The 21,255-nt window shown below is 42.7% G+C and overlaps 1 protein-coding gene across 2 annotated transcripts in view; it reads right to left on the bottom strand.

Annotated features, from left to right (window-relative positions):
* Positions 1 to 1,076: 1,076 nt before the first annotated feature.
* The window catches only part of LOC128693350 (perlucin), an 85,641-nt gene continuing 65,462 nt past the window's right edge, over positions 1,077 to 21,255 (bottom strand). Inside the window, exons 2-5 of one of the 2 annotated variants that reach the window (XM_070089470.1) lie at positions 13,443 to 13,668; positions 11,828 to 11,938; positions 7,370 to 7,540; positions 1,077 to 2,367 (exon numbers count right to left, since the gene is read on the bottom strand). In XM_070089470.1, coding sequence (XP_069945571.1) covers positions 2,099 to 2,367; positions 7,370 to 7,540; positions 11,828 to 11,938; positions 13,443 to 13,644 — 753 coding nt within the window. In that variant the 5' untranslated portion in view covers positions 13,645 to 13,668 and the 3' untranslated portion in view covers positions 1,077 to 2,098. Of the gene's footprint in view, positions 2,368 to 7,369; positions 7,541 to 11,827; positions 11,942 to 13,442; positions 13,669 to 21,255 lie in introns of both variants that reach the window. The other variant, XM_053783043.2, reaches the window with a different exon arrangement.

Here is a 21,255-nt window from a genome sequence, read left to right as displayed (position 1 = left end):
CTGTTAACTATTATTAACTATTATTATCATTAATTATCATTAGCTACCATTAACTATAACTGTCATTAACTATCATTGACATGGTTGCATTTCTTTTGTTTAGTCTTGCTGAGTAATTCACCCCCCCTCCACCAACTCAGTCAACAGCTGGTTGTGTGGGGCACCTGCGGTGATATCACACCTCACTGTCACCAGCTGATTGTGGCCACACCAACTGACTGTGACCATCTAACTGGGGCTGTAGCAACTTTCATCATTCACTCCAACAGCACGTCAAGTATTAAAAACCATTTGTCACCATTCACTCCTATCAAACATGCTCAAGCACGATTGCTGGAAGTCCAAGCGGGTGGGGGGCGCGGGTGGGGGCGCGGGGGGGGGCGCGGGGGGCGCGGGTGAGAGGTCGTGGGCGGGGGTCGTGGGCGGGGTCATGGGCGGGGTCATGGGCGGGGTCATGGGCGGGGTCATGGGCGGGGTCATGGGCGGGGTCAAGGTCATTAGCACATAGGTGTGAAAAAGGTCATTAGCACATAGGTGTGAAAAAACGGCACCCTTTGATACGGCGCTCTGTAGAAAACTATACTACTATATATATATATATATATATATATATATATATATATATATATATATATATATATATATATATATATATATATATATATATATATATATGTATGTATCTCTTAAATCTTCTGTGCCATATTATGTAATAAAATATTCCTATTGGTAAAAAAAAATAGTTTAAAAGATGGGGTGGTATGGGAAGTGGAATATTCAAACGGCTTCAGGAAGAAATCCAAATATTCCTCCTTGAAGCCTTTTTATCCACTTCTCCGAGGCTATGGGTCCCACAATTTACACCAGAGGTGGACCCCATCTTATATATATATATATATATATATATATATATATATATATATATATATATATATATATATTTAATAAACGTGGGCATACAAATCAGTAATTAATAATTACTGTGATAGAAATATAAATTAATGGGTGGAGGAAACTGTCTTACTGGAATTAAATGTTAAAATTTTTAAATGAGTACAATGCCAATAATACAACTGTTATTTATTTGTTTATTAACTTATATAAATAATTATAATAAACACGCACACACAAACACACATAATGATACGTAAAACATATATATGCATATTTATAAATACAAGAATTTACATACATACAGAAGTGCAAAATATGTTTAAAAACCCTAATATAACTTATGCAGCTCCTAGAATGTCGGTCGGGAAACCAAAATGCAATAGGCGTTTCCTCTTTAGATCGCCAAACTGAGGCACTAGAAAATTTAAGGTGGCAACCCTGAGGTTTCTGTTGGTTTCGATGAGCCTGGAGCCCAGCACCTGGTTGAAACCCATGGAATGTTTTTACCAGGAGCCAAGGGTTTCTGATCCTATAAAAATGAAACGGTACTGACAGGTCAAATCCCTGTACTTGCTGAGGTTGTGATCTTCTCTATGATCATCAGCACCGCCATCCTGACCAGCACTACTAGGGATGTCGGTGCCAGACAGGCACCTACGTAGATGCATTCTTCCATTCCTCCAGGAATATATTGTGATCCAGTCAGGGAGGCAGGTGGCATATCCGGGGTACTCCATCAATTTAGGCTACATCTAACTAAACCTCCCTACCTCCTAGTAGCCTTGATACTACGGATGTAGGGAAGGACTGAGAGGAAGTGGGTTGATGAGGCAGGAAGGTGTGTGCAGCGCGTACGTGCTTTTTATCTGTCGTCTCTGCTCATACTCCCGTCTATTTGCCTTACTGCTGTCCATTTGTGGTTTCGTCGCTCTTTATCCCATCTGTTTGCTGATGCTGCTGTCTAACTGCTCTCTGATGTCTGTTCTTCATCTGCTGTTGTTCCTCTGGCTGCCGTCCCTCTGTTCTTTGCTATCTTCATTTTGCTCTACCAGCCGAATTTTTGCTTTGTTTATATTTTTCTGCCGCTTGAGCTCACTTTACCTTTCTCCAACAAACATTTATCACTACACCTATAAAAATCACCGTCCTTACATCTCTCGAACACCTGTTCTACACATTACATCAACACTTCAGTACATCACATTCACTGCACCAGTACCTCTCTCTCTCGCATCTGCGGCACCTGCGGCACTAAATGCTTCTGGCAGATGAAGGTAGTGTGTGTGTAGCAGGGGCTGTCATGGAGGGCCGGGTACTCGTCCCTACTGAGGACGACGCAGTTTTCGTTGCCTCCGTCTGGTTGTCCGGTCGCCCATTCTCTCCTGGAGACTGGCGTCTTGGAGAGCCACTCCCAGGCGCCCTCTGACCCCACCTCAGACGCTCCCACCCAGTAGAAGCGACAGTCGTCCTCAGCTGTGGGTAGAGGGAGGTAATGGTGAGAGGAGGTAGGGAGAAAGTGAGGGAAAAAGAGAGAGAGAGAGAGGGACGAGGAAGTGACGTAAGTTTGGAGAGAGAGAGAGAGGGACGAGGGAGTGACGGAAGTTTGGAGAGAGAGAGAGAGAGAAAAGAGTGAATGGTGAGAAGGTGGAGGCAAACTTGGCAAGGTTTCATAGAAGCAGGAAAGCTTTTAAAAAAGTTTAACATAATAGTAATCATTGATGCTACATAATGATACAACCATGTAACAAATTACTTACGGTAGAGTACAGTATTACCTCTTTAGCCTCATTAGTGAGATATTTCACCTTTTGAGAAAAGAAAGAAATCAGTACAGTCGCTGTTGTAACGTATCTTCTGTTGCCAGTGCTGGCGTGGTTAGGTCACTCCACCTGATGAAATTAAATCATCTTTATATGTCAGGCGAACCTCTGGCCAGATAATGGTGGCCATCTAGCGGTCTCTTGATGACAGAAACTGCTGTTTTAGGTTACCTGCGGATCCAGGAGTGGCAGTGAACCTCCGACGTTCTTATTGGCTCTCCCGACGTCTTTATTACCTATAAAACAATCTCATAGTTCGTTCTTTTGTCTAAACAGGCAATTTTGCTAAACCTTGTATAGTGTCAGTTCTGAAAGTGCTGTCCTGGTGTTGTGCACAAGGTAGGGTGCAAGGTGGTTCTGAGAGAACAACAATACTTGTTGCAACAAAGATGACTGTGGTTCAAGGTGTGTATGTAGTTTTTTTTTTTTTGCTTATTCTTGAAGCCCCTTACCAACCCCCCCCCCCCCTTTCAAGCGGCCATGAACCTTCGTAAAACCCTCAACCGTTTTCTGGCGACCACTTGTTCTCCGTACTCAGTATCGGCGTTCTACGTATTCCTTTTGGTACCTCTGACCCTCGCTGCTATCTTTGTCGTGAGGGGTGGGCGTGCCCTTTACCCTGCTGATCAATTGTCTTCCTGGGCCCTTCCTTGTTCGGATGAGAGTTGCTCTCCTGGATATTGGATTGAATGTATCTGTTGTCTGGGAGGTGGGCGTCTTCCCTGGCCTCCTTGGCTGGTTCTGATTATGTGTATTCACCTATTTGTGGTTGCAGGGGTCGATTCACAATTCCTGGCCTTGTGTGTGTGTGTGTGTGTGTGTGTGTAGATGGTGGATGAAGACATCTAAGTGACTCACTAATTTCCTTGAGCATAATTTTGTTTATGCTTTAAAAGTCAAAGTCCTTGCTGACACCATTAGATTGATGGCGTGGTCTTGGATGTGATTATAATCATAATGAAGATACTGGTTAATATCAATATTTTGTGTTGTCTTCAGTTACTAAGTGAGTCCTGGGATCACTTCACAGCTAATTATCTTTGCTGTTCTCAACCTGATGGCTGCCTGTAGCTGGTCCATATTCAACCTTTATACATTCTCAAAGCGCCCTGTTCGACTTGACACAGTGTGTTATAGTTCACCCTGTAGATCAAAAGATCCAGTCACTACTGACCTAGCACCATGCCCGATATAAAGACACGATATTTTGTTAGTACCTATGCCATGTTAGGGGTTCTTAGTAATGAGTTGGGGTTTGTTGCCTCATAGTGACCTTATCAGCTACATACATCAATTAGTATTTCATTTGGAAGTGGCAGGCAAAAATCTGCCCTGCAATCGAGCAGTAGGCAATACAGGGTTACCTGTACGTTACCTATAGTAATTTCCAAAGATCACCTCTCTCGTGGTCCGGTCCCAGATCAGGCCTCCTGATTACTAGCCTGATTCATGAAGCTGTTTGTACCCGCCGCAACACAGCCTGGTTGATCAGGAAATGATTTAAAAAAATTGTCGAGTTCTGTCTTGAAGTCAGCCAGGACTCTGCTGATAATTCTCCTTATGCATGAAAGAAGGTACTGGAAAGTTGTGGTCCCTTTATACTTGTTGCTTCAAGCGCTTCCAGTAATTTAGGTATTTTACTGTCTATACGGTATGGAGGTTGTACAATTTCCAGTTCAATAATTTCGCTTGTCTTAAGGGGGCCATTTGTATACAACAATATTCAAACATAGAAGGTGTGTCATCACTGGCTTGCCAATTTTTTTAAAGTTCTAGTTATTCAACATACAGTATCATTTTCCTGGCAGTTGTGATAATGGCATTGTGCTAATTAAACGTGAGATCTGACATTATCACTCCCAGGTCTTTCACATTAGACTCACGCTCTGTTTAGTGATCTGAGTTTGTCTTGTACTCTAGTCTTTTTTTTATTATCTCAATCCATCTGTAAATATAGTATCTGAAATTTGTCCTCATTGAACATCATATTGTTGTCAGTAGCCCATTCATATCAGCTTGGAGGTTCGCCACTCTCATGAAAATCCTAGTATCGTCTAAAAAGGATTATACAGTGCTATGGTTTATGTCCCTGTTTGTGTCAGATATGAGAATGAGAAAGATAAGTGGGAAGAGTATTATGCCTTGGTGGCCAAAACTCTTCACTGTAACAGCTTCTGATTCCATTCAGTTTATCATCACTCTTTGGGTTATATTAAATCGGAACTTAAATATCCATCTTCACACCGTTCTAGTTATTCCCTTTGCATGCATTTTGTGTACAATTACCTCATGGTCGCATTTCTCAAAGGCTTTTGCAAAACCACTGTATACTACATCTGCATTTTGCTTGTCTTCCAGTGTATCTACAGTAAGACCATGTAATAGTCCAGCAATTGCGAGAGGCAGAAACGACCTGTTGTGAACCCATGCTGGCCTGGGTTGTGCAACTGCTTCAGTTTCATATGACTGGCAATCTTGCTTCTTAGAACCCTTTCAAAAATTCAGATACAGTAGTGTACAGATTATTTGGAACAGGAGTGAATTTTGTGATTATCTCATGTCTTAGTCTCCGGCTTATTTAATGTAATTTGGGTTCTTTTCTTTTCAGAAGAGTTTTCTACCGACTTTTGGCAACCAACCAACTGTGGTGTTACTCTCTGACTCTCCTCAGTGCTACAATAGCTGTTGCTCTGTAAGGCTATTCCTGCAAGCGTGCTCCGCGAATAAATGTGGTTTTTGACAAATTCTCCCCTTCAATTCATGATTACTGCTGAGTATCAGACAGATTGCCGAAAATTTGATCCTAGCAAAGTCAGTCAACTGTTGGTCAGATTCTGAGGATAGCTGACGATACAGGTGATTGCAGAGCGCTGCGTCGAGGAAGATGTGAAAAAAATGGAAGACAAGGTTATCATATGAAATAGAGTGAAGGATCCTTAGAAAACCAGCAAAGATCTACAGAAAGATTTGGCTTCAGCTGTCATAAATGTTGATTCTTCAGCTGTCATAAATGTTGATTCTTCAGCTGTTCAACGAAGGCTCCTTGAAGTCGGCAGAACTGCCAGAAAGTGGTAAAGAAACTGTTATTGACTGCTGCTATAAAGAAAAAATGGCTGCAGTGGGTACTCGATCATGAGTGATGGACGACAGATGAATGGAGAGAAGTTATATGGTAGTGAGACGGAGCAAAGGCGAACCTCTTTAGAATGGACACATTTAACAAGAGCCGAAACACCCACCTAAGATGTTTTAAGGTAGTTTTACTGCTAAAGGCCCTGGACGGCTTGTTATTGCTGAGGGAATGATGAACAGTGACAAATACAAGGCAATAAAAAACCATACCACGGGTGGGGATAGAACCCGCGATCAGAGAGTCTCAAAACTCCAGATCCTGGTAACTCATTTGCTTCCCATTATGAACAGAGACTTTCCTGATGGAGAAGGCATTTCCCAGCAGGATCTTGCTACATGCCACACTTTCAGAAAAATATTGACACTCTTCAAAAAGAGTGGACCAAGCGTTCTAAATTGGCTTGAAAACTCTTCTGACCTTAACCCAGTTGAGATCATGGGTAATAACCAAACGCAGGGTCGCTAAACAGTACTGTTCAGCTGTGGAGAAGCTAATTGCTGCTGTTATTAGGACCTGGTACCACGACAAAGAACTTGACAAAATGTGTTCAACCTTGGTTGATTCTATGTCAGCGTGTGTAGCAATGATTATAGAAGCAAAGGGTAGTCATATCTCTTATTAAATCATTTATCTGTTATATCATTGCCTTATATTTTTCAAATAAACATCAGTTTTCAAAAATAAATGTCTTATTTCATCACTATCCCAATTAATATGCACACTACTGTAATGCTGGACATAAGCACTAGCGGTCTATTTTTTATTTTTATTTTTTTTTTTTTTGTAATTGCTTTGTTGCCACCTTTCTGGAGTGGAGCCCATATGAAATATTTTGAATGACTGAGATAACTCCAGTATCTAGGCTCCTCTATAGAATATTCAAGGCATGTGATAATAGTTTCTTGAAATTATTGACGAATACGGAGTTCCACGAGTCAGGGCCTGAGGCAGAGTGCATTGGCATGCAATCAATAGCTTCTTTGAAGTCTAGTGATGTTAGGATTATATAAGAGATTCTGGAGGCGTCTGTAGGGTTTTGTGTTCACGAAGAATTCAGTTGGGTCATAGGTCTTTAGGGTGATTAATGGGTGCAGCAGACTATGGGTGTTTAGTCCTTGTTCCACAAAAATTGTTACTATGAGAGAATTCTCTTTAAGCTGATACCAGAGCACACCCGCCTCCCTCATGGTTACGTGCTTGTGGGTGCTCCTGCTCCTCTCGCTGCACCACACATCGTAATGATGTACTTGTGGTCTAGTCTGTTTCGGTTTTAGTAAGACTGTATGACTACGATACCTGTCAGAACCTTTGAGAAATTTTAGGGAATTCGTGTTTTATTAAATGCTTGACAATTTCTAATTATGTATATACCTGTGATGTTTTATGTCTGATGTCTTTCATTTACTAGATAACCGAATAATGTTTTAATCCTAGCAGCGTAAACTATTTAACTTCCCACCACTTATGGCTTATGGGACACTGCTTCAGATTTACAGAACAAAACAAATATTTGGCTACTTACGATACTTATCGAGCAGCATGGCACGGAGTGTGTTGACGTCGCTGGGTTGTGCGAGGTCCGCCGTCAGTCCCTGACAGAACTTGCGAGCCTCGCTCCAGGTCACCCGCCTGTACTTGTTCACATAGAAGCACTGAGAGCCAACTCTAGAAAACGGACGAGGACACTTTTCATCTGCAAAGTGTAAAATAATGGAGACAAAAGGTTTAAACATAGGATAACACAGTAAAGCCACGTATAGGGGATTATTTCAGTGGAATCTTCTTTAGGATACGACCCGCAACAGCTGCTTAACACTTAGCTACGTGTTTTACTTCTATGCACTTGTGTCCTTTTACCCAACAGGAGTAGCAGGTGTAAGATTTGCGAGTATGTTTTTCCGTAGATATCGAACCCGGGTCCTTTCGACCCTTGACTTACTCAGGTGCCTTAAACAACTTTTGTCTTTAAGGCCGAAATTAAAGTTGTGATACACAAAAGGCCTAGTTCCTAGGCCTTTTGTGTATCCACAGGATGGATTTGGGGTGCACAATACACTAGCCACTTCGGTGGCAAAATCTAATTTAATCCTACCTTAGCTCATTTCAACGTCCAGCCCTGTCTGAGATATACTATCATAACCCCTCAGGATACGACCCAGGTACTTACTGCTAGGTGAACAGGCGCAGCAGCGTAAGGAAACATGCCCAGTGTTTCCACCCGGCCGAGAATCGAACCACAGAACTCGGTATGTGAACCGAGCGCGCTACCAACCAAGCCACGAGATACCATTGATCACTAATAACATATTCCTGTCAACCTTCGAAACCAACTACCAATATATGTACCCAAGAATCTGGGTACGAGAGGAAGAAGTTCCTTGCCAAGTATCGGACGACTATATGCTAAATTAGGTTAAGGAAGGAACACAATATATGTAACATTTTGCCAAGAACACGAGTGGACAGTGAATGGATGTATATAACAATCTGTATGAACATTAACAACTGGGCCAAACACGGTAACAAGACAAGTATGTAACATATAGTACGCATCGTTCTGTGTCTGGGATGACAGTGTTAGTCACTTGTGTTGTCGGGGCCGCTGCTGCTAGAACAGATAAAAGGTGAGGGATGAATGTTTTGTGGGAAAAGTGCTGTAAAAAATTAAATAACAGACATTAGAATGATTACAGTAGAGATCATATATATATATATATATATATATATATATATATATATATATATATATATATATATATATATATATATATATATATATATATATATTCTGAGAGTGACTAGGAAGAAAGTAAGTATATATATATATATATATATATATATATATATATATATATATATATATATATATATATATATATATATATATATATATATATATATACATACATATCCTAGGTAGTAGGTTGGTAGACAGCAACCGCCCAGGGAGGTACTACCGTCCTGCCAAGTGAGTGTAAAACGAAAGCCTGTAATTGTTTTACATGATGGTAGGATTGCTGGTGTCTTTTTTCTGTCTCATAAACATGCAAGGTTTCAGGTATGTCTTGCTACTTCTACTTACACTTAGGTCACACTACACATACATGTACAAGCATATATATACACACTCCGCTGGGTTTTCTTCTATTTTCTTACTAGTTCTTGTTCTTGTTTATTTCCTCTTACCTCCATGGGGAAGTGGAACAGATTTTTCCTCCGTAAGCCATGCGTGTTGTAAGAAGCGGCTAAAATGCCGAGAGCAAGGGGCTAGTAACCCCTTCTCCTGTATATATTACTAAGTGTAAAAAGAGAAACTTTCGTTTTTCCTTTTGGGTCACCCTGCCTCGGTGGGATACGGCCGGTGTGTTGAAAGAAGATATATATATATATATATATATATATATATATATATATATATATATATATATATATATATATATATATATATATATATATATATATATATATATATATATATATGTCGTGCCGAATAGGCAGAACTTGCGATCTTGGCTTAAATAGCAACGCTCATCTTGCCATATAGGACAAGCGAAAATTTGTGTATACAATAATTTCGCCAAAATCATTCGGAACCTAACTAAAAAAATATATTTCACTGTTTGTTTAGAATTAAATTATTGTAAACAAATCTAAAATATATTTAGTTGGGTTAAGCTAAAATAAATTGTTCTTGTTATAATAAGGTTAGGTAAGTTTTCTAAGATTCTTTTGGTGCAAAATTAAAAAAAATTACATTAAAATTAATGAAAAAAATATATCTTTAAACGTATAAGAGAAATTTTTAGAAAGGACTTAATTTTAAATGAGTTCTTGCAAATTGACCAGTTTTACCTATTAGGCACGACATATATATATATATATATATATATATATATATATATATATATATATATATATATATATATATATATATATATATATATATATATATATGTGTGTGTGTGTGTGTGTGTTTGTGTGTGTGGGGGGGGGGTGATTTTCGATGAGCAAGCGTTAATGGATTAAAAATGTGGAGAGTGTTGACGAGGGTAACCCAGCTATAGATTCTCGTCCCCTGACGACCTAACAAAAATAATGAAGAGAATTGTCAATATGCTCCACTCTGTCTACTGCACTCTCCTCTGTCTACTGCACTCTCCTCTGTCTACTGCACTCTCCTCTGTCTACTGCACTCTCCTCTGTCTACTGCACTCTCCTCTGTCTACTGCACTCTCTACTGTCTACTACACTACTGTCTACTACACTCTCTACTGTCTACTACACTTTCTACTGTCTACTACACTCTCTACTGTCTATTACACTTTTCTACTGTCTACTACACTCTCTACTGTCTACTACACTTTCTACTGTCTACTACACTTTCTACTGTCTACTACACTCTCTACTGTCTACTACACTTTCTACTGTCTACTACACTCTCTACTGTCTATTACACTTTCTACTGTCTACTACACTCTACTGTCTACTACACTTTCTACTGTCTACTACACTCTCAACTGTCTACTACACTTTCTACTGTCTACTACACTCTCTACTGTCTACTACACTCTCTACTGTCTACTACACTCTCTACTGTCTACTACACTCTCTACTGTCTACTACCCTATCTGCCTACTACACTCTCTACTGTCTACTGCACTCTCTACTGTCTACTACACTCTACTGTCTACTACACTCTCTACTGTCTACTACACTTTCTACTATCTACTCCACTCTCTGCGTACTACACTCTCTACTGTCTACTACACTCTCTACTGTCTACTACACTCTCTACTGCCTACTACACTCTACTGTCTACTACAGTCTCTACTGTCTACTCCACTCTCTGCCTACTACACTCTCTACTGTCTACTACGCTCTCTGTCTACTACTCTCTACTGTCTACTACACTCTCTACTGTCTACTACACTCTCTACTGTCTACTCCACTCTCCGCCAACTACACTCTCTACTGTCTACTACGCTCTCTACTGTCTACTACACTCTCTACTGCCTACTACACTCTCTACTGTCTACTACACTATCTACTGTCTACTACACTCTCTACTGCCTACTACACTCTACTGTCTACTACACTCTACTGTCTACTACACTCTCTACTGTCTACTACACTCTACTGTCTACTACACTCTCTACTGTCTACTCCACTCTCTGCCTACTGCATTCTCTACTGTCTACTCCACTCTCCGCCAACTACACTTTCTACCGTCTACTACGCTCCCTACTGTCTACTACACTATCTACTGCCTACTACACTTCTACTGTCTACTACACTCTCTACTGTCTACTACACTCTCTACTGTCTACTACACTCTCTACTGCCTACTACACTCTCTTCTGTCTACTCCACTCCCTGCCTACTACACTCTCTACAGTCTACTACGCTTTCTACTGTCTGCTACACTCTCTACTGTCTACTACACTCTCTACTGTCTACTTCACTCTCTACTGTCTACTACGCTCTCTACTGTCTACTATACTCTCTACTGTCTACTCCACTCTCTGCCTACTACATTCTCTACTTTCTACTACACTCTCTACTGTCTACTCCACTCTCCGCCAACTACACTTTCTACTGCCTACTACGCTCTCTACTGTCTACTACACTCTCTACTGTCTACTACGCTCTCTACTGCCTACTACACTTCTACTGTCTACTACACTCTCTACTGTGTACTACACTCTCTACTGTCTACTACACTCTCTACTGTCTAATTCACTCTCTGCCTACTATACTCTCTACAGTCTACTACACTCTCTACTGTCTACTACTCTCTCTACTGTCTACTCCAGTCTCTGCCTACTATACTCTCTACAGCCTACTACACTTTCTACTGTCTACTACACTCTCTACAGTCTACTACACTCTACTGTCTACTACAGTCTACTGCCTATGCTACTTTCTGCTGTCTAGGCCTACGTTCGCTCTGCTTATACCTCCTTCTTGTCTCCCTGGTTACCTGGCCGCTGTTGCTCCCTGAGAGCTCTGGTGTTGTTCTGAATGGCCTGGTTCAGTTCGTCCAGCAGCACCGTCAAGGTTCCAGTCTCTGGCTGCACCGTCGCTTCGCTCACTGCTGTCGTAAATAATATATCTGAAGCCACTTATCCGCAAAGGTGTGTAGATAAATGGTTCAGAGAACCGACGAGTTGATAAATTAGACACATGTGTAGCACTTGGGTGTCTTTATTATGGAGATGTTTCACCACACAGTGACTTCATCAGTCCAATACAGAGAAAAATAGTGAAGATCAGAAGGAGTTTGAGGTAATCAGTCCCTCAGCATAGAGTTGATATAATCAGTCCTTCAATCAGGATTGATGGACTCCAGGCTGAGGGATTGATTACCTCAAACTCCTGATCTTCAACCATTCTTCTCTGTATTGGACTGATGAAGCCACTGTGAAGCGAAACGTTTCCATAATGAAGATACCCAAGTGTTGCACATGTGTCTCATCATCTGCAAAGGTGATGTCTATAAAATTCATTTCTAAATCAAGGATTATGCAAATTATCTCTAATTATGAGTTTAAAACCAAATATCTTCAAAATATATTTCTCGACATCAAGATGTCAGATATCGGAAAAGCCATAAAACTGGTGCCATATGTTTGAAAATGTCTTGTATCTGGAGTTATGCAGTTGACGTAAGATGGTGGAGAAGCCTCATATTTAATCTCAGATATGCTGAAAGTCATGCTCAGATTATAATGTGTGCAAAGTCATGTTTAAACTTGCGTGTGTCCGAAGCCAAATTTGAAGCCAGAATCCTAAAAGTCAGTATATTCTTACAAATCTAAGATTCAGGAAATACTTTCTCACATCAATGACTCATTTGAATCATATAATTCCATTTGTGTCTTGTGTAGTGATCCCATGTTCATCCTGTTAAGTAGGCATGTTATACGTCGTAATCACGTCTCTTTTGGTCCTTCTGTGCTCTAATGTTATCAGGTTCAGTTTTTCTAGTCACGCCTCGGGTCATTATCCTTGGCTCTGAGACTAGTCTCGTTGTGAACGTCTCCATTTTCTCTAGTTTTTGGAAATACTTGACCAGGTGTGAGTTTTATTACGCTAATCTGTTGTTTATTCGCTGCAAAAGTTATCTGACGGGACTCGAAGAATATACCTGATATACTCACCTCTAGTGTTCACGCTATATTTTGCATTCCCTAACCCTTTTTGCCCTGTATGTACTCCTCTACTAGTGTTTCTCTTTCCCAATCCCATTTTTCATAAACTTGCACTTGATGTTGCTGAATTATAGTACCTGCTTATTTGACCGTCCCTACAGTGTGTCCAAGTTATATTGTAACTGTGTTTAGCCAGGTGACGAGTAGCTTCAAGGAGTCGAGGTTTGTGTGAAGGTATATGAGTGTGTTTAAGGGCATACGGATGTAAGTATGAGTAAGAGTGACTGGAAACTCGCCTTGCTTAGAACTTCCTTAATCCGAACTGGGTCACCATATACTATTACCTAAATAAACCTTACTTATTCATTATTTAAATTTTCAACGCTGTATCATCTCAGTGAGTTTAATTTTTTCACGAATACAGCAAATAAGCTAAGAGCTTACCAGGGACATTAACTGGGTTACTTTTGACATTGCGTTCAGGAGTGAGAGACTCATTAAGCTCGCTAAGGACCTCAGACAGGTACTGGATAGCCTTGATGGTCTTCTCCTGCAGGCTGTTGTTCTCTGTGATGATGGCTGGTGCCAGGAACACGCCTTGCAGCAACCCCCCCACCACCACCAGCGTCAGGAGATGCATCCTCATGGTCTAGAGCACCAGGTCGACCTCCTGTAGAAGTTACAGAAGATGGGAGAGAGATCAGAACAATCTCAACTCTATGTATTACTGAAATTATTAGTGTTAATATACGTTATAATTTATTAAATATCTTAACTGGTATTAACTTACATTAACCTTAAACAGCGTATGTAGAGAAATCGGCTTAAATTAATACAGATGAAAACTAAAGTTGTGAGTCAGAATAGTTTAGAGAAAGAAAGATTTGTTTATACGGTGAGAGTAATGATGACATTGTAAAGAAACTTAAATTATGTAAGCCTACTTTCACTATTCCATTTAAACATGTATTTTTAAATCCATCCAATGTGTTGTTGAGAGGAAGGCAGTGATGTGGGAGGACGGTCGTGAGAGATAGTGAAGCTCATTCACCATGGTGGAAATAGCTCAGACACAAGCAAGCACGCATGCACTCACGTGTGCACGCATGTAGTGAACGCGGATGCACATTATTCATATTTATGGTAAGTGATAACCCCCAGAGGGGTCACAAAGTGTTGCACACACAAGACTCTTCATCTTAAAGACTTAAGAAGGAAAACGGGATAAAGTGAAACACCAAGACCAACAGGAAGAAGGTTGGTAGACAGCAGCCACCGGGGATCCCTCACCAGTGAGGGATCTGATATCCGGGTGGATTTGATGGGGATTTGAGGAAATGGAAGGAATGGACGAAACTGGTGAAACGGACTACATAGTAGGTACAATTCAGTCTGGGGGACATAAGGTAGTCATTGCAGAGACGTATAACCCGCTACAGAACTGCAGGAGGCCAAGAGAAGACTATGAAGAGAGCAACAGAGCAATGGTGGACACACTAGCTGAGGTGGCCAGAAGAGCTCACAGGGGTAGAGCAAAGTCACTAGTTATGGGCGATTTCAATCACAAGGAGATTGATTGGGAAAACCTGGAGCCACATGGAAGTCCCGAAACATGGAGAGCCAAGATAATGGATGTGTTACTGGAAAACCTAATGCATCAACATGTTAGGGACACTACCAGAGGGTGAGGGGAGGATGAGCCAGCAAGCCTGGACTTTGAGGAAATTCCTGCAGGAGGTTCAGTGGGAAAGAGAATTGGTAGGAAAGTCAGTAAATGAAATAATGGACTATGTAACAACAAAATGCAAGGAGGCAGAGGAAAGGTTTGTTCCTAAGGGCAACAGAAATAATGGGAAGACCAATATGAGCCATTGGTTTACCCAAAGGTGTAGGGAGGCAAAAATTAAGTGTGCTAGAGAATAGAAAAAGTACAGAAGACAAAGGACCCAGGAAAATAAAGAGATTAATCGAAGAGCCAGAAACGAGTATGCGCAGATAAGGCGGGAGGTCCAGCGACAGTTCGGAAACGACATAGCATCGAGTCAAGTCTGACCCGAAGCTGTTGTATAGCCACATCAGGAAGAAGACAACATTCGAGGACCAGGCTGAGAAAGGAAGGTGGGGAGCTCACAAGAAACGACCAAGAAGTATGATATTTAAGGAAGTATTTACAGTTGAGACAGAAAGGACTCTGGGAAGTCAGAACAGAGGTGTACATCAACAAGTGTTAGATGAAATACACACAACCGAGGTGGTGAAGAAGCTAAGTGACCTTGATACCTTAAGGGCGGTGAGACCGGACATCTCTACTTGGGTCCTTTGAGAGGGAGCAGACACTCTTTGTGTGCCACTAACAACAAGTTTCAACACTTCCATCGAAACTGGGCAACTACCTGAGGTATGGAAGACGGCGAATGTAGTCCCCATTTTTAGGAAAGGAGCCAGACACGAGGCACTAAACTATAGACCATTGTCACTAATGTGTATAGTATGCAAAGTCATAGAGAAGATTATCAAGAGGAGAGTGGTGGAGCAAATAGAATGGAACAAGCTTATGAACGACAACCAGCACGTATTCATGGAAGGCAAATCCTGTGTCACAAACCTACTGGAGTTTTATGACAAGGTAATGGAAGTAAGACACGAGAGAGAGGGGTAGGTAGATTACATTTTCTTGGACTGCAAGGCCTTCTACACAGTTCCCCACAAGAGATTAGTGCAAAAGCTAGAGGATCAGACACGTATAACAGGAAAGGCACTGCAATGGATCAGAGAATACTTGACAGGGAGGCAACAACGAGTCATGGTACGTGGATAAGCTGGAAACTTGGTCCAGCAACTGGCTCCTCGAATTTAACCCCACCTAATGCAAAATCATGAAGATCGGGGAAAGGGCAAAGAAGACGGCAGAGTGGCCAAAGACTCCAAACCTCACAAAAGGAAAAGGATCTTGGGGTGAGTATAATATCGAGCACATCTCCTGAGGCGCACATCAGCCAGATAACTGCTGCAGCATATGGGCGCCTGGCAAACCTGCGAATAACGTTCCGATATCTCAGTAAGGAATCATTCAAGACTCTGTACACCGTGTACCTCAGGCCCATACTGGAGTATGAAGCACCAGTTTGGAACCCACACCTGGTGAAGCACGTCAAGAAATTAGAGAAAGTGTAAAGATTTGCAACAAGGCTAGTTCCAGAGCTAAGGGGAATGTCCTACGAAGAAAGGTTAAGGGAAATCGGCCTGACGACACTGGAGGACAGGAGGGTTAGGGAAGACATGATCAAGACATACAAAATATTGAGAGGATTTGACAAGGTGGACAGAGACAGGATGTTCCAGAGATGGGACACAGAAACAAGGGGTCACAATTGGAAATTGAAGACTCAGATGTTTCAAAGAGATGTTAGGAAGTATTTCTTTTGTCAAAGTTATCAGGAAGTGGAATAGTCTGGCAAGTGATGTAGTGGAGGCAGGAACCAAACATAGTTTTAAGACGAGGTATGACGAAGCTCATGGAGCAGAGAGAGAGAAGACCTAGTAGCGATCAGTGAAGAGGTGGGGCCAGGAGCTATATCTCGACTCCTGCAACCACAAATAGGTAAGTACAAATAGGTGAGTACTGTGCATGTGTGTGTGTTGAGAGAAGACTCATTGAGGCTTGCAGTACACCCCGTGTCTGGCCTTCTCAAGGGGCCCTATTCATGCCATGGCCCTCCTGACTTCCCTGCAACCCTGACCCTCTCTCCCTTGACTGACGACAAGTGAGCTATACATATATGTTACAAAATAAAGGTCACTGAAAAAACAACATTAACATGTATTAGGAATATAATCATTCTGTAATTAAAGTTCGTTGGATTTAAAAAGAAAATAGGATTTGCAGTGACTAGTTATCAAAATCTTGAAAAGGCCGAGGATGACGTTGATACCGCCAGCATCGCATCATGTAACTGGTATAAATGTTTTGCCGTCACAGTGGCTGGAATGTTGTATCACAGGATGAGTTGGGTTCAGCACTCGACTCTCACTGAAAAGCAAACCTAATCTTAGGATGCTGCTTTTACGTAACAAACAGTAGCGTGATGGATGTTTCAGTGGGGTGGTTTATGGTTCAGTGGTATGATGGATGGGTCAGTGGTGTGGTGCATGGTTCAGTGGGGTGGAGGATGGTTCAGTGGTGTGGTGCATGGTTCAGTGGGGTGGAGGATGGTTCAGTGGTGTGATGCATGGTTCAGTGGGATGATGGATGGTTCAGTGGTGTGGTGCATGGCTCAGTGGGGTGGTGGATGGTTCAGTGGTGTGATGCAAGTTTTAGTGGGGTGGTGGATGGTTCAGTGGTGTGGTGCATGGCTCAGTGGGGTGGTGGATGGTTCAGTGGTGTGATGCAAGTTTTAGTGGGGTGGTGGATGGTTCAGTGGTGTGGTGCATGGCTCAGTGGGGTGGTGGATGGTTCAGTGGTGTGATGCAAGTTTTAGTGGGGTGGTGGATGGTTCAGTGGTGTGGTGCATGGTTCAGTGGGGAGGTGGATGGTTCATTGGTGTGGTGGATGGTTCAGTGGTGTGATGCATGTTTCAGTGGGGTGGTGCATGGTTCAGTGGTGTGATGGATGGTTCAGTGGTGTGATGGATGGTTCAGTGGTGTGATGCATGTTTCAGTGGGGTGGTGGATGGTTCAGTGGTGTGATGGATGGTTCACTGGTGTGGTGCATGGTTCAGTGGTGTGATGGATAGTTCAGTGATGTGGTGCATGTTTCAGTGGAATGATGGATGGTTCAGTGGTGTGGTGCATGGTTCAGTGGGGTGGTGGATGGTTCAGTGGTGTGGTGGATGGTTCAGTGGGGTGGTGGATGGTTCAGTGGTGTAGTGGATGGTTCAGTGGGGTGGTGGATGGTTCAGTGGTGTTATACATGTTTCAGTGGTGTGGTGCATGGTTCAGTGGGGTGGTGGATGGTTCAGTGGTGTGATGTTTCAGTGGCGTGGTGGTGGTTCACTGGGGAGACTGATAGTTCAGTGGTGTGATGGATGGTTCAGGGGTGTGGTGGATTGTTCAGGGGTGTGGTGGATTGTTCAGGGGTGTGGTGGATGGTTCAGGGGTGTGGTGGATGGCTTAGAGGGGTGGAGATAGTAGTGTCACTACTGATGTCTCACACTGTCTGGTTGATAGTAGTGTCACTACTGATGTCTCACACTGTCTGGTTGATAGTAGTGTCACTACTGGTGTCTCACACTGTCTGGATGATAGTAGCGTCACTACTGGTGTCTCACACTGTCTGGATGATAGTAGCGTCACTACTGGTGTCTCACACTGCCTGGATGATAGTAGCGTCACTACTGGTGTCTCACACTGCCTGGATGATAGTGTCACTACTGGTGTCTCACAGTGGATGATAGTGTCACTACTGGTGTCTCACAGTGGATGATAGTGTCACTACTGGTGTCTCACAGTGGATGATAGTGTCACTACTGGTGTCTCACAGTGGATGATAGTGTCACTACTGGTGTCTCACAGTGGATGATAGTGTCACTACTAGTGCCACAGGCTTCTCCTGGTCATTCCGCTTCCCCGGTGGTTCGTCTTCAATATTTTTAAAACATTTAATAATTTCTCTTGTTTTTGCTTAGCAATAATGTTATGGATTATCTGTTTGACCTTAAATATATTGGTGGCTAATTGAGTAGCTAGCTTGCTGACTAACTGGGTAGCTGGCTGGTTGGATGGCTTTCTGGCTGGCTGGCTGGCTGGCTGGCTGGCTGGCTGGCTGACTGGCTGACTTTCTGGCTGGTTGGCTTTCTGGTTGGCTAGCTTTCGGGCTGGCTGGTTGACTGGCTGGTTTTTTGACTGGCTGGCTGGCTTTCTGGCTGGCTAGCTGGCTGACTGGCTGGCTGGCTATCTGGTTGACTGGCTGGCTTCCTGGCTGGCTGGCTGGCTTCCTGGCTGACTGGCTGGCTGGTTGACTGGCTGGCTGGCTGGTTGACTGACTGGCTGGCTGGCTGGTTGACTGGCTGACTGGCTGGCTGTCTGGTTGGTTGACTGGCTGGCTGTCTGGTTGACTGGCTGGCTTCCTGGCTGACTGGCTGGTTTCCTGGCTGACTGGCTGGCTGGTTGACTGGCTGGCTGGCTGGTTGACTGACTGGCTGCCTGGCTGGTTGACTGGCTGACTGGCTGGCTGTCTGGTTGGTTGACTGGCTGGCTGTCTTCCTGGCTTGCTGGCTGGTTGACTGGCTGGCTGGCTGGCTGGCTTGTTGACTGGTTGGTTGGCTGGCTGGCTGGCTGGCTGGTTGACTGACTGGCTGTCTTCCTGGCTTGCTGGCTGGTTGACTGGCTGGCTGGCTGGCTGGCTTGTTGACTGGCTGGCTGGCTGGCTGGCTGGCTGGCTGGCTTGTTGACTGGCTGGCTGGCTGGCTGGCTGGCTGGCTGGCTGGCTGGCTGGCTGGCTGGCTGGCTGGTTGACTGACTTTCTATATTTATTTTATGGGAAACAACTTATTTAATAAAACTGCCAAATTGAAATTTACATAAATCAAAGTGAATGCCAAACTTTCTTTTAATAAGACTCGCCAATGGCAGAAGTTTGAAGTCGATCAGAAACGGCATTCTCCAGTAATTCCTCTCATTCCAACTTTTCCAATTTTTTTTTAACAATTTCATTAAAATTTCAGATTTGTAGCTACCAACATTAAGTATATGGGTTATCATTCTACTTTATGAATACCTCGTCAAAAATATTTCGAAGTCGAACAGAAGCATTCTATGATTTTTTTTAATATAAATGAAAAAAAAAATCACTCGTCAATAAAAACGGCATACAAGGACTTATGCCACCCAATAATAATGTGAACTTTGCGTTCAGAAAACAACACCAGTAGTGAAAATTTGAAGCCGATCAGTCTAGTCATTCTTCAGTCATATCACAGATTCCAAGTTTTTTTTTTTTTAACTTTTTTCTATATTGACAATTTTTTCCCACTGTGGCATGCTGAGAGTACATTACATTTTATTCGGCGTATGTCACATACCCATATAGGCTGCCTCCCAACCAGTGAATCAGGTACTAAGATTATAATGAGCGGGGCCCCCTTGTTATGGTAGCACCTTGGTTCAACCAGCCAATGACAAAGAAGCTCACCAATGTTGTGATGTTGGAGACTCGTGAAGTAACATTGGCAGACTGACCTCCCAGTCTGGTTGAAGACAGTTCTCACCGTGTCTCTTGCTTGCAAATTGCCTTACTGTACATATCCTCTGTAAATATTGTACAATATTGTACATATAATTACTTGCTGTTTGGTGAAGGAAATATATACAAGTATTTACTCACCACTGCTTTTTTTTCCTCGTTCCTCGTTTCTACCTTGGTTATGATGCTACAACCAGGTGTGCAGGCCACAGGGCTGCACCTGTATTCGTAATATACACACACTAACGAACCTTAATAGATACTATCCGGGCCCTAAGATGCGTCACCCATTAAATACTGAAGTTGTTCAGGAGAGGTAAAGTCAAATTTATTTAACATAATTTAACAGGAATAAAAACTTCACGCTATTTTACATATAAGATGGTCAGATCTGCTGCTGTTACACCGCTGAGTGTCACTCTCCGCCACCGTTGTATTTTCTGGCACCTTCTGTCAGCGTTTGAAGCTCCACCCCCCCCCTCAAGGAAGGTTCCTTGATTCTGATGAGGGGCTCTTTATCTATGGAACTGGATCTGTGTTCCAGTTCCCTGAATTAAGCCTGACTACCTTCCACCCCCCCCCCCCCACAGGCGCTGTATAATTCTACGGGTTTGGCGCTCCCCCCTTGATTATAATAATAAATAAAGCTCTACCACTGAGAATTTTGGAAGTTATCCCAGCCATTCCGGGATAAGATAAGATTTTATTCGGATTTTTAACCCTGGAGGGTTAGCAACCATGATAACCCAAGAAAAGCAGTGCGTCATTAAGGACTGTCTGCCTTATTTCCACTGTGGTCTTCAACCTTGTCCCCCAGGATGCGACCCACACCAGTCGACTAACACCCAGGTACCCACTTTCTTGCTAAGTGAACGGGACAACAGGTGTAAGGAAACAAGCCCAATGTTTCCACCCTTGCCGGGGATCGACCTACAGACAGTGTGTGGAGCAAAAGCGTTGCCTACCAGGCCACGGGCCACCGTACGATGCTGGGAATGGGTTCAACAACATTGATCGTAAGGAACACAAACATACCAATTGTTCCATGAATTTGGTCCTCCTTATCGTACACAAGTG

Source organism: Cherax quadricarinatus, chromosome 28 (genome assembly GCF_038502225.1).
Source record: "Cherax quadricarinatus isolate ZL_2023a chromosome 28, ASM3850222v1, whole genome shotgun sequence".
NCBI lineage: Eukaryota > Metazoa > Arthropoda > Malacostraca > Decapoda > Parastacidae > Cherax > Cherax quadricarinatus.
This window is presented reverse-complemented; position numbering and strand designations above follow the sequence as displayed.